The sequence below is a fragment of the Cuculus canorus genome, chromosome 3, assembly GCF_017976375.1.
Source record: "Cuculus canorus isolate bCucCan1 chromosome 3, bCucCan1.pri, whole genome shotgun sequence".
Lineage (NCBI taxonomy): Eukaryota > Metazoa > Chordata > Aves > Cuculiformes > Cuculidae > Cuculus > Cuculus canorus.
In genome coordinates, this window is record NC_071403.1 from 64,948,084 (window position 1) to 64,962,606 (window position 14,523).

Consider the following 14,523-nt stretch of genomic DNA (forward strand, 5'->3'; position numbering starts at 1 on the left):
GCACAAGCAATGTCCTCTCAGAGTAATTTAGAGGATATTTTGTTAATGCTTATAATAGGAACCAGTGAGTCAGACCTGAAAGTGAGAAATTTGGGGGACATGGGAATACGTGCTTGCAAATAAATGTGGAGATGGAAGGAAAGAGAACAAAAATGTATAGGCAGTGGCAACATGAGAGGGAAGTAATGAAAGTGTGGAGTTTAGTGGGGTCATATTTTGCTTGGCATGCTGTTGTAATGCCAACTAAAAGCTCCAGCATTATGTTAGTAAGTGGCTATGAGTAGATACGTTTTCTGACTTGGGAACTTTAATCCCAATGTCTTTATGGCTATCTAATCAACTGAGTTGCATGCTGGTAGGCTTGGTTTTACAATTCATTGTTTTAGTGACATTTCAAAACAGAATGTTGTTTACGTGGCTTTGAATTGAATATTTAAAAGGATCTTCAGTTTTTGAGAGTACTTCAAAATTTTAACTTGAATAAAATAACTTCATGATTAGAAAATACTGTTACAGGGATTGGGAAATCTACTTCAAAGAAACCCAAACACACTACAGATTCAGAAGCTAGGAATAGTCCTTCGAGGCAGTGCCTCACAAAGAGACTATTTGCTGTCCGTCTGAGAAGGTTGCTCAATATTTCAGTACTTGTTTTTTTCTTCCTTGTGCACTTTTGGCAATTAGTCCTTTTTTCAATGAAAACACCATCATTTTGGGGGTTAGGGGAGGAGAATAGTAACTTTCAGTTTTAGCATTGCTTTTGAGGGAAAAATTTGTGAAAAACAAAAGCATTTGGACATAACTTTCTTAATCTAGATCTTCAATGAAAATTACTTTTAAATACTCTAGTTTAACATTTTTAAGTAGTACTGTGGTTTGTAAGGTAGGCACAAACATTTGCATTTGCAACTGTAAGCTACCTGGCTTACAAACAAAAAGTAAACTTGAACAAAATGAGGGATCTAGTAAAAAAATAATCCAAATCTGTAATATTTTGTAATTTGCATGAGGCCAGATTCCAGAATGCTGCCACACAAACAGCAGAAGGGTTTTTCGATAGTCCCTTCTTTATTAATCTGGTGCTGATTGTGTATCATGCTAGCAGGTTACATTGCATCCCAGTATGCGTGTTGTGCATAAAAGGAGATCGATACCAATCATCATCTTTTAATGAAGTTTGCAGCTTGTTTTCATGGGTATAATGCCAGATTGGGTGCAAAAATTTAGGGTATAGTGAGATGGGATACCATGATTCCTATCATATAGTGATTTTTTCAGGTTTTTTATCTCTTTCCTGTTTACCACTTCTTGAAAAAAAAAAAAATGACATTTGACTGTGATAAAACTCAGCCCAAAATATTCAATAGATATTGCATATTGGTGAAAAAAATTACACCATTAAAAAATTTAAATATGATTTTCGACAAGAGGTCCTATACTTTCTGGATTTGTGAAATGTTTTTGTTGCCAAGTGAAATGATTACATTGGCTTTTGAAGTGCAATAAAATATTGTAATGTTTCACAAATAAGAAGCATTTCTCATTAAAAAGTTAGTCCCTAAAAGTCTGAGACATTCACAAAGACTTAGAATCTACTGTAACCCAGACTGATCCTGAACTACTGAAGATGTTAGATTCTTTGGTTGCTCAGTTTGCCAAATAAGTGCATGGAGTTGTCGTAATAATGACAACATCCATTAAGTGTAAATGCATGGCTGTGTGCATGTGTTGTGGTATGAGTGTAGACAATGGTCTAACATCAGAGGTTTCTTTTACATTTTTGAGAAGATCCTTCCTGTGTCTGCAGTCATTTTGAGTCATTACATAATTATGAACGGGCACCTTTTGATATGATTATTTTCACCTGATGCAGCACAGATGGAGGCCTCTCATTTTCCCATTTCCTGCACTGGAGAGCTCTAACTCTGTGGGTCTTTAGCTGACTTCTGCTTTTTTTTTTTTTTTTTTTTTTTTCAATGATCTCCTCTATTCACTCAATTCTCATCTTTGCTTGTACTGCCAATCTTGTAACTATCAATTATCCAACAATGTAGCCCCAGTATACCCAGTGTAGCAATTCGTCTCTCCATGGTATGTCTCCATATCCTCTTTAAGCTGGTGTCCTTCTCTATGAAGTCTGTTCAACAAGACTTTTCACATTCTTTCTTCACATTGAATTTTTCATTTCTTTTACCTCTTCTGGTGCCTAAAGGTGATTTACAGAAAATAGTTTCACATTTCCTTTCACTCACGTGTTTAATTTCTCTTTCTTGCTGATTATATTACCAGTTTTACCTCACCTCCAGTCTTGTTAACTTCCTGTCCCTTATAATTTCCTTTTGAATTTCCTAACCAACTAGCCCAGAATGTAGCCAGCTTCTTTGAGAGTAACTTGGCTTCAGTTCCAAGGAAAAAAATGGAAGGTAATGACTATCTTTTCTTAGAGCAACCTCAATTTTCAAAGCCAAAGCTTGTAGGAAAGTGACTTCCATTTTCCCTAAAGGTAACCAGTTATAGCCTGAAATACTGGCCCTTTTGACAAGAAAATAATATGAATTTCATGGCAGAAGTCAGGAAATGGATTTAACTAGGTATATACATGTTTACATTTTATTATCATAGCCATCCTTAACAGTTTAATTTTTTATGTCATTGCATTTTTGAGGTGAAATTAATGCTTAAGTTATCATCTCTAAAACATGTTTCAACACAGTATCCTTTGTATTTATGCACATCTGTGTATCAGAAACCCTAGATCACTAAGAATGTGATTGCCAGATAGAACTCAGTGAAACTAAATACTTCTGAATTTAAATTCTTTCAGAATATTTTGAAGTGTGCTGTGAGTTACAGTAAGACTCTGAATATGGAAAGGTCTTCATTTCATTTCAGTTGGCCTGAATTTCAGTTGGCCTTGAAGATTTATTTTAGACCTGGATGACATGATGCACGCTGAAGAAAATCTGAAATATATTCCTCAAAGGCTAGTCTACACTATTGACCGGAGAAGGATCTTATTCAGGGTCCTGCTGCAGTTAGTCTCAGTATTAAGTGTCCAGATTAAAACATTTTAATCTGTTTGTCCTTGGTCCTCTGAGCCAAAATATGATTAATCTCTCTGTCTTTCAGCCAGCCATTGTCTGCCTCATGGTCCTTGAAGTAACCATGCGAGGAGCTGGCAGGGATGTCAAAATAGTCTAATACATAATCTCTTTGTGGGTAGGCAGAGGTTAGGTTTCATCAGTCAGTTTGATGGGATCAGGTACATTACAATGTGCTTCTTATCTGTATAAAGTCTTTGCAGTCAGTTACTGAATCATATGCATGTCATCACTTCAACTCTATTGGCGTGAAAGTAAAAGCTCTACATTTTTTACTCTACTTTTATGTTGGGAATTGTAATTTTCCTTTCTGTATTTTGCTAAAGAGAAAGCCCTTAGCAAAAAAAAAAAAAAATTAATATTTTAGTAACTGGGTCAAAGAATAAAATACAGGCACATGGCTCTGGAAGAGTTTTCAAAGAAAGAATTTCAAATTTTTCTGCTCCTGAAGTCTTAAAGGCATCTGACACTTGATATTTTTGCTCAGGATTTTTTAATTAATTTTTATTTGTAAAATCCTATGATTATTATAAACAAATTGTCTTCAACCCAGACATTCAATGTGAATTATTTTGACAACACTCTTTTTATTTATCTGATAATAAGCACTTAATAGTATAAAAAAGTATTGCCCTCAGCGTCACTTTATGTTAAAAAATACAGAATATCTGTGGAAAAATGTCTTTTGAGTTTCATGAACTATACTGTCATATTGTAAAAGTAATGTCTGCCTGAGTTCATTATGTAATTTTTTGTGAGCAACTCTACTATCTAAGGTATATATCCTTCCAGCCTTTTCACTGTGTTTGCATTTGTCATGTAATGCTCACTAGTGAAGTGTAAGGCTACCAAGCCTAGATGGAGCCAGTAGGAAATGAATCTGTCTGCCACAGATACTTCAGACAAAATTATTAATGTTTAGTGGCAAGAAAGTAGTTCTCCCTCCCAATGGATTGAATAATGAGAGAAAGTCTCTATGCCTTGATAAGGTTGTGGCTAGGCTGGCTTTTGGTCTAGTAGGTAGATAAAGATACTCTGTCTTTTGGTTTTATAAGGATGTCTGGTTTCTTTTTCCTGTGTGCATGCCAAAGTGTGAGTTGCTTATTCATCTTACAGACTGTCTTTAAATCATAGTTGTATATGTTTGTCTCTCAATAAATACAAGTTAGAAGGAGGTGAAAGTGCTGGAGAAGAGTTTTTATTTTGATGAATATAAGAAACTACTCCTTTTGTTACAGATGACAATTATTAGATTCTTTGACTTTATTAAGTAGCAGAATTCAAGGTCTTAATTCTTGGACTGTTTTTAAGTGACTGGCTGTTCATTCACTTGTAGTTCGTTTGGGTTTTTTAAATGGATCCATGGATTGCCCACTGTTGTACGCTCTCTATGTGTTTTCTTATTTTTGGGGCTGTTTGCTTTCTGACATAATGCAAGGAATTCCTTAGTTAAATTTAATATTTAAGGAGATGTTTTTGTCTAGATTTGAGTTACGAACAATATTATGAACATTATGTATTTATAGAGTCTGGGCCTGATAATGAGTCCACTGTTGTTAAAAACTCCGCTCTTCAGATCATTACAGTGAGAGTTAACTCTCTGATTGTCTAGACTGAGAAGACTAGTTGTTTTGGGATTATGTTCACATTAAGACAAAATAAAGAAATTATTTGGGAAAAGAATTAGCAGGCAAAAATTGCTAAAGGTAGTGTAGCTGACATTATCTTTCCTGTAAAACTGATATGCTTGCTTTAAAGATAGAATTGGCAAGAGATGGAACTGGGGTTGATAGAAAACATACCAAGAGCAGTTTACTGAAAGAAATTGAGTTTGAGAAGCAGTTGAAAAGTATGAAGAGAAATAGCTTAAGCATCAGTCTAGCAAAGAAGCTTAGCACACTGTAAGCTTGCAGATTATTCCCATCACACTTACCAGCTTAACTCTATCACCTAGCTTCTTCAAGAGTGCATCGTGTCCCTTGTCACCTCCATCTTGGTCACCCACTTTCAGATCATGCTCCTGCATATTTGGTTGCACTTGAGAGCAATGGCCCTATAAAGGGACTTAACAGCCTCTATAGCAGGAAGTATTAGTGTATTACTAAATAGTTTAAGTAAAATAATAAATCAATCTATAAACCAATCTATACAAATGCCTGCCTCTGCATAAGGATCATAATTCTCAGGAAATGGGGAACACCCGCCTTCCTCAGACTCTTTTTCCACAGCCTCCCCCAGTGGCAGCCCATCTTTCCACACAGGGACTGACAAATGAATCCCACTCCTTTCCTAGGAATGCCTTTTTAACTGTTTCACGCTCTTTGAGCTCTGCATTGGCAGAGCAGCAGTGTCATTTTGCCTTGGATCCTGGAAGCATGTCATTATCTGCAATTTCTTCCCCTTTTTATGACTGTTGGGAGGCTCACAGATACATAGCTCTTCTGTTGTTTTCTCCAAATATCTTCCTTCCTCCCAGTATTGAATTAGATCCATTAATTTCAACATGAAGTTCTAACAACTCACCGTAGTTGAAAAGTTAACCCATAATAATATAATTCCTGATATATCCACTAGCATTCATGCAATTTTTGCACCTTTTGGTCTTATGTTATTGTCTTGTGCCTCCACACTGATCAGGGTATCACTGAAGTCAATGGGAAGTAGTGCAGGAAAAGTGTGAGTGAGAGGAAGGTATTCAGGAGTTTGCCACTGGAACTTGAACCACGCATGAGTTGACAGAAGCAACATGGTTTTGCCTATATCTTGTTAGTTTCATGGATGGGAAGAAAAAGAAGCATTGAGGGCCAGTGGAGAAAGTCTAAGTTGACAAAAAAAAAATGCCAGTGGCAATTAAAAGTTATTTTAATTATTTTAATTATTTTAATTAAGACTGTTGCTGTTACTACCAAGGTAACCTTTTATCTGCTTTTCTAGGTTAAGCAGTTAAAATGGTACTGGTGTTCATATCAAAACATGCCCTTTTGGTCTTCCAGAAGTACTATGTTAATTTACTTTTGCACTTAAAATCTTAATTCAGCTGAATGATCAGTCTTCAGAAAATACACTTGCACGCTGTAGGAATTGATACCAGTTCTGCTGGCTTATGATTTAGCACTGTGGAAGGCTCATGATTTCCTTTGTCTCTATATTTCCCCAGTCTACTGACTTTTATAGATACAGCTGTAGTTTTATACGATTCTCTGTGCTTCCAGTTTTAACATGGTCATAAACTAAGCCTCCTAATATTGAGCCTTTGGTATGCTATCTTTACTTTTCTAAGGATGTTTCTTGCTGAAACGTACATATAGGTTGCATTGGCTTCAGTAAGGTTTTATCTAACCACTTGAATCATCCTGCACAGAAAACAGGATGGGGGCCAAGAGAGAGCAAGCTGTCCCAAACCCACACAGTGAGTCAGTGATATGGTTGGAACTGGAACTGAGTGTCTGCTAGATCTCAGCTTTGTCTTAAATGTATTAGGGAGTAATACTTCTCATCTTGTGCATTCCCGTCAGTATGAATAAATAGACTCAAACTCCAAGGAATTCAACAAAATCTCCCAAATCTTGAGGACCGCAACCATACTATTGAGACCAGAGCCTTTACATAATTCTAGAAAAATGGGTAGCACAAGCTTAAAGTTGTCGTTTATCAGTCTGGATGTTGTGGATCATTTTTTCAAGTGCAGTCTAAGAGATACAGAGGTTCCAAATCACTCCCTCACAGAGTGGCATCATTACTAGTATACGGCTGTTTCAAGTGGAGACAGCGTTTCTCCAAATAGCTATTTCTCCAATAGGAGCCAAATGTTTAGACACATTATGCTGACAGTGACACTTAACGAAACCTGCTATTTAGAAAATAACCTCTATCACTGTGTGAACAGTTTCATTCTGTATGAGGATTTCAGTTTTGAGTTAACATGAGACCCACAGAGAGCTGTGCTGGTTTATGACAGGTGCATTAGGCAAGTGGAGGATAATCTATCCTGGAAAGGGGATATTTAGCTGGGGAAAGACTAGAACTAAAGATTCCTTGACTTTTCCTGAGAATAACATCTGGATCTGTGTGAATTGGTTTGGTAAATATTTTTGCATGTTACATATGCTGTCATTTGCATCGTGAGCAGTCTGAATACCTGCACGTATTACATTGCTTCTATAAAACAGTCGTTTTGATAACCTCAGTAATACTTGTAAAGTTCCTGGGATTTGATACTAATTTACACCCAATCAACATTTCATTTTCTTATTTAAATGATGTCTACTGGTGAAGGGAACCAGCTCTAGCTGTATTTGAAAAAAAGGAAATTCTGATAGACGTGCTATTTTATATCTGACTTTGTAAGAGTGGCTTTTGATGGGTTGGAATGTGTCTAACTGAAAAAGATCGTTGGAAGATCAATATCAGAGATACTTTTCCTCCTTCAGATGTAAGTAGACATGAAGCAGGAGAAAATGTTGCATTTTAGGAAAAAGAAAATTTCTTTGAATTTTACTGCTTTCTGTTTTATTCCCATAAGCTTCTACTTAAAGCAATTGCCGCATTTTGGCTGCCACTTTTACTGAATCTATTTAAATATGTTTTAAAGATGAATTATGTGTCTGTTTGACATTTTTGTTCTATATTATGCTGCAGCAACCTGTCTAATTTGCAGACAGACAGATAGTGCTACAGCTTAAAAATAACAGATTTCAAAGCCTATTTTTCTCCCACCCATGCACATAAAGGTCTTCCTACATTAATAAAATATAGGTCCATCAAACGAAGAGAGCATCTTGTTGGAAGTGCTGGAAAAGAAATGATGTTTAATTTAATTTTTAAAAGTATAAATTTGATACTTATGAAAAGAATGAGGTGTGTCTGGTGAAGCTGGGTAAAGGAGAGATGAACGCGAAGGTGGTTTTTTTAATGTGCTTTGCAGATCCAGCTGGAGTCTTATTTTCAAAATCTGGCCCTTACCACACACACAAAAATATTTTAAAATAATAGTTACGCAAAGTCTGATTCTCACATTGCCCTGTGTAGTTTCAGTGAAATTGCAGACATGCAAGTGGTCTGGAGATGAACCGCAAGGAACCAGCCAAGGGTATATCATTTCTTCAATATCGTTTTACTGTTGTTTCTTTTTTTTCACTGTTGGATAGTGATGAAAAGACAGAGTAAGTGCTATCTAAAGTCCATATTTTTGGCAAGAGCAAGCCAATATAGGATTTACATTTTTATTTTCTACTTTTTTATTTATAAATAACATTCTTGTTTATCGTAAAAAAAAATTAAACCTCACCCTTTTTAATGCCATCATATAGAAAGATTTTATATAAGTCTTTGAAGCTCAGAGAATTTCTAACTTGAATCTGCATTATCAGTGTTTCAATAACCATGTGCATTTCTAAGACTGATCTACAAAATGAATAAAAATGGTAAAGAAACTTTTTACAGTGTGCCTTTGAATGCATCAAACTGCTTAAGGCAGGCTCCCATTCTGAATATAGCCCTTTGCCTTTCACAGTTCTTTCTGTATCTGTGTGACAAAAAGGATGTTTATGTCATAAAAATACATGTCATTTAGTGGTATTTCACAAGGCCCTGGTTTTGTACTGTTTGCCAAGTCAGGAAGCACTAAGAAAGTGGACTCTCACTTCTGGAAGCTGCTCTTTACATCCAAGCAGCCCAAGTGGTCACGTCAGCCTTGCTACTCACCCTTAGCTTCAGAAAGAGAGGTGCGTGCAGTGACATGCACCTCCTTGGTTGTAAACATAATGTTTCATGGCAATTTTCCATTTTTGTTTCAATTTAGACAGCAGAGACTGGAAATTTAGTTATTTTGCTAACAAAATTAGGTGAAAGTGAAGATAGCTTGGTGATAAACTGTTAAACTGTAGTTGGAGTATTGAGGTCAGAAATGGATGAAGAATGATTTTTAAGCAGTCATACAAAGAAAGGCAGCTTTCTTAGCAGCATTTGATATGAATAGTCTGAAAGGTAAACTTCATGTCATCCAGTGTATTTTAAATCTGGACACATTTCAATCTTCAAATACAGTAAGAACTGATTGCTTTTGAAACTAGAATTGAGTATGCCATTGATTATGCCTGTTCTTGTAGACTCTGTCAGTGCCACAGTCTGATGATATGGCAGCAACAGCCACAGAGTGTGCTATTTTGTAGTGCGTACTAATGAAAATAGGGGAGATAAAGTTATCCACTTGCATCCTTAGACCTAAAATTGTATGTTATATGTTTGGAAACAGTTTTGGTCTACAGGATTATTTATAAATTTTGTCTCTCTTCAGAGTTAAAGAAGCAGAGGAAGTCTGCAGGCAGAAAAAGGGGAAATCGCTATACAATATAAGACCGAAACACGACTCCGGAATTGTAAGTAAAAATTGTGGTGATACTTCTGTTCCCATCACTTGGTCTTTTTTTTTTTTTTTCTCTTTGCATTTTATAGGTATGTTGTTCTTGATGTACTTTTATTTGTTCCGTTGGGGGTTTTTTATGTTTAGTATTTTTTAAAAGGTCTTAAGATTAACAAATTTGAATGCTGCCTATGAACACGAATCTACAAAATAGATGTAGCACAAGCAAGAGCAGAGTACTACTATTGCCCCAGTCTGCCAATTTGTCTCTATCTCAGTCTTGGTGTGGGATGCAACTAGAAGGTAGAAACATATTTCCAGTCCTCAAGCTTATTCAATCTGTATTCACTCTGTATTCTACAGTTACAAAATGTAAGGAAGGCTTGTGATAGGAAAACATTTTTCAGGTTGATTTCGTGTATCAAATAGTAGTGGCCTCTGTTCCACTGATCTGGATTTGTTTGGAATAGCAACCACAGAAAAAGATAATACTGTGCTCTGACCATTTTCCTGAAAATAAATAACTTCAATGATAGTAGGGGGCTAATTCTAGTCATTCAGTGAAACTTTTCCACCATAACTGCTTAAGCATTTCTAGGATCATGACTTATTTTACAGCAAATGAATATTCCTCTAGTGGAAAATTTATCTGGCACCTCATGTTAAAACTATATCTGCAGCAAATGGATAACAATTATACTTGTAAAATCTTAAACAAGAGGATTTTTTTCATGTGTGTGTGTATGTGTCCCTGTCTGGCACTCCTTCTCCCCTTGGTCCCCTCAGCATGATTTAGTTCTTCATTCTTTGTTGCCATGTCTATGTTACCGTGATACATCCTTTAAATGAAGCAGGTGATAATCTACTGTCTTCTAACTACCATAATATGACACAGGAATAAATAATATTGCATTTATCATTTCTTTTTCTGACTGTTTAAGAGACTTGGCTGTGGTTAGTGACACAAAAAAATGTAAATGGAGTAACAGCTTGCTTAGGAATGATTAATTAGTTTTATTTTATCAATTTTGTTTGAAAACAGATCAAGATGTTATTTAAAAATAATTAAAAAACCCCCATAAAACTAAAACCAACATTGATATGTGTTTTTCCTTCTAACCTACATCTTGCCGTATGTAAACACAGAGATATTTTTTAAAGAAATAACTATATGCTTAATTATTCCTGTATCATTATCATTATTATTTGCACTGCAACTGGGACTTTGAGTGTTACTGAAAATATGATAGAATGAAAAAGAAAGTAAACAAAAATATTTCACAAGCAGTGTGTAGCTGCAGTTTACTTCAGTTCTAGCTTCAAAGGAAATTTATTTGTGAAGTCAACTCTGCAGTAAATATAATTGAACATTGGCCTGTGTATTTTCATGCTTTAGATATTTGTGTGACATGTTCTTATGTATACTCAATTTTCTGCTTTTTAATTTATTTTTTCAGAAAGCAAAGATAAGTATGAAAATCTGAGAGAAGAAAAGCAGAAGCCATTGTTACCTGATAACCAAAACTCAACATGCCTGTGTGTGGGGAGAGAGGGGGAAGGAAACTACATCATCCTTATCATTTTGCTTACGTGACCTTTTTGAATTTGCTTTTTATTCTCTAGAGTTTTCCACCAATTGATTTGTTATTGTACATTCATTCATGAAAGTAATCACTTTAACGGAGTGCCCAGCAATATACTAGGTGTGGACTTGAAATACCTTCCCTGTACTCTGCATCTCCTTTGCCACTCAAAAATGGTATTTTTTTAGAGTATGGCATATTACAGATAAGCCAAATCAGCGTACATTAGAAGTGGCATCAGCATCAGTTCTGGACATGCTGAAAACTGCATTAAGTTGAACTTCATAAGAATGCTACTTGATACAGTAAAACATTTCCATTCCTACTGGCAACATTTGTCTAACACAAGTACTTCATGGCATTGCACTTAGATTAGGGGAAGAAATGTTACTCCTAGTGAATTGTTTGTATCTGTTTCATGTTGGCATTTGTAATTTGTATTTTGAACCGTTAAGTGCTGTTTATACAGTATAATCAATGCTTTCCCAACTTGTTTGGTTGCCCTCCATAACTAAATATTTGTGGAACAAGATGTTTACTGTAACTATCCTTAAAATCGATAAGGCAGCATACTTTTACTTCATCTTTTGCCAGATAGTGAATGCCAGGTGGTATGGGGGTCAGAAATTCAGCATTTAAAAAAAAAAAAAAAAAAAAAAAAAGGTGAAAAGCAGCAGGAAAACAAAGAAAAGCACAGAAGTATGGTAGTATGAGAGAGATTTGGCTATTATAGTTTGTTAATATATAAAGCAGCTAATACTTTTACATGAACTTTAGAAGGTATAGTTTTAACTGCTGAAAACTAAGTCAGACGGGCTCTTGGCCGTAGGTACATGACTTCCCTTTTGAAATTAGCTTTAGAGTTAATTTAAAACTTCTTTAGAAAGCCATTAAAAGATGCATGTGGGGATTGACATTTATGGAGAACAGTAGCCAGTTCTAGTGACAGAACATAGACTACCAACTAATTTACATCAATTTCACACAACAGAATTGCAGACTTTTCCTCCAGGATTTAAGTGTCCCTGACTAGGTTTATGGTTGAAATTTATGACTTTGGGCTTCCATTTTAGACCACATGCTTAATTCCTATTTGCAATGCAGAATTTACTATATCGGTTTTGATCTGCTCAACTGATAATAAACCCTTCCTCCAGTCCTAATTAAAAAGCCCCAAACCAATCAGCCTGATTGATAACCTTTTTCTTTCGAAGCGCACTTTCCCTGAAAACAGACAGTGCATGTGTAACTGAAATGGACACACATGCTCACAACCTTGGGGCCTGAAAGACACTGGGGTAAGGCAAATGAGCTCTAACCTGCTGGGTTGTGTTATTCCCTGTCTAATCTAGCACATCAAGAGACATTCCTATCTGTCCAGAGGCTCATATACCCTATAGGGTGTCATAAAAGGGAGTGTGAAATATGACCTCAGGAATCTGTTATTCTTCACGTATACCAACCACTAGAAAAGATGTTTTCTTTTTCACTATGTGAAAAGCAAGTCTCCTGTTGCTGATAAACCTATGTGAAAATCTGTACTCATAATAATTTCTGACAGGGATAAAAATTACCAAGAATGGAGTTCTAAAATTTTGTGTTGATGGGAGTAATATTAATATTTGGGGAAGTGAAAATAAGAGATTGTTTGCTGTTACTACTAAGTTATGGAAAAAAACTTTAAAAACTAAAGCTATTTTAATGGCACTGATTCAATTTCATGTTTGTATTTATGTAAACAATAGTCTTTTCCTCTTAACTTTGCTCTTTGCTCCTAAGTGCAAGGATACAGTAGCATGTTTTCATTTGTAGCCTTCCTGTTCCCTTCAGTACCTACAGTATGTATAGTACTATACTAAATGAAATAATAGATCATCTAACAAAGATCACAATGTGCAATACTGTATTTAGTGTTTCTATTTCAATTTTTTAGAATGTTTATTTATATGAAAATAAAATGAATAATAATTAGATAACTGCCTTCTCTCTTCACTGTCAGGCTATGCTGTAGTTTGTTAGCAACTGTTTGGTCTCCAAGTACCACATACTATTCAGGCTCCTGAGATCAAGGAAAAACCTTTGTGAAAGGACAGGTGGGAATGGGGCTTCTCTTTCCTTGCTCTTTGGAAGTACAATGACAGTAATTCCTGCTTATGTGGACATATTGCCTTTTCCCCAGGTGGTGGTAGTGAGGAGCTTCGGAGTCCCTCCCCCAATCAGACTATGTATCATTCACTTCTCTGGCTTTTGCGTGTCTTTCAGTACTGCACTTGGTTTAGGTACGTAACGTGTTCCTACTAACACTGCCTATGCAACCATCTCAAGAAATTGCTGTTAGGGCAAAAACATGCATTAAAAGTATTATCTGTGTATTATAATGTATTTGTGTATATATATGTGTGTATATTATATATACATATTTGGGTGTGTATATATAATATGTATGTTTTATATCACTGAAGTATTGTACAGCAACCTGATATGACTGTCACATACAAACATACCGCTCTTTTCAGTGGATCTGGAGCATGGATGCTAAAAGTTATTTGCAAACCTGTCTCTCCAAATAGCAGTGTCAAAGGCTGGACATGGCTGGTGGTGCTGTTATGATCTCAAGATACAAGCTGCTACATAGATTTTCATCTTTAATGTCACTCAAGCCCAACCTATTCGGTTGAAAATGTCTCTCTATATAGCTTCTCCCCAGCCTGTTTTCAAACTTCCATACAAAGCAGACCACTATGTGCAACACCAAAGTTGACCCCCAGCATGGACCCCCAGAGCGGATTCCCAGTAGAAGTTTCCCCATGGCTCATTTTTTCAGTGGCATACTCAACTTTTCACAGAATTCTAGACTAGTGTTGTTTGTTTGGATGTGTTTTAAAAGATCAAACACCCCATTGGTCCGCTCTCCCCCAGTTTACTGCAACATCAAACATACTACACTTTGAGTTGGCATTAGTCCTACAAGAGTTCCCATAGACAAAATTTTGAGACTTTATCAACCAACACCACTTATCACTCACTGTTACTTAAATAAGAACTTTCATACCTGAGCAGCAGATATGACTTACTGACAACAACAGTCTATTTTTCATGAAAACATAAGAAGATTTGTGTTGTTTGTCTTGCAAATTAAAGCCTTTCAGAAGCAAGGTGTGTTGTCATGTGTCATGACACAGTAGTGGTCAGCTTTTTTTGTACTGCCTTTCATCACCCCAAAGCTCTTCCAAAACTTAGTTAAGTATTAACCAACAGTGGCAGTGAGAGTACCATTAGTGACATCTGCCATAGACTGATATTTTTTCTTGCCCAGATTTTCAGTATCAACTTAAAAAGCTAGAAGCAATTATTAATTTAATTGAGAGAAGACATAGCAGGTCTTCGCTTTGCAATTTTTTTGTTGCATACTTTAAGTTAATAAGCAAGGTTGAGTTTGTGCCAAGCTCATAATACCAATTACTTAAATTGCATCAAC

At 35.9% G+C, this 14,523-nt stretch overlaps 1 protein-coding gene across 1 annotated transcript in view; it reads left to right on the plus strand.

The window, feature by feature from the left end:
• The window catches only part of FMN2 (formin 2), a 169,288-nt gene extending 158,227 nt beyond the window's left edge, over nucleotides 1–11,061 (plus strand). The window contains exons 19-20 of the mRNA XM_054062984.1: nucleotides 9,397–9,478; nucleotides 10,920–11,061. Coding sequence (XP_053918959.1) covers nucleotides 9,397–9,478; nucleotides 10,920–10,946 — 109 coding nt within the window. The 3' untranslated portion in view covers nucleotides 10,947–11,061. The remainder of the gene's footprint in view (nucleotides 1–9,396; nucleotides 9,479–10,919) is intronic.
• The last annotated feature ends 3,462 nt before the right edge of the window (nucleotides 11,062–14,523 follow it).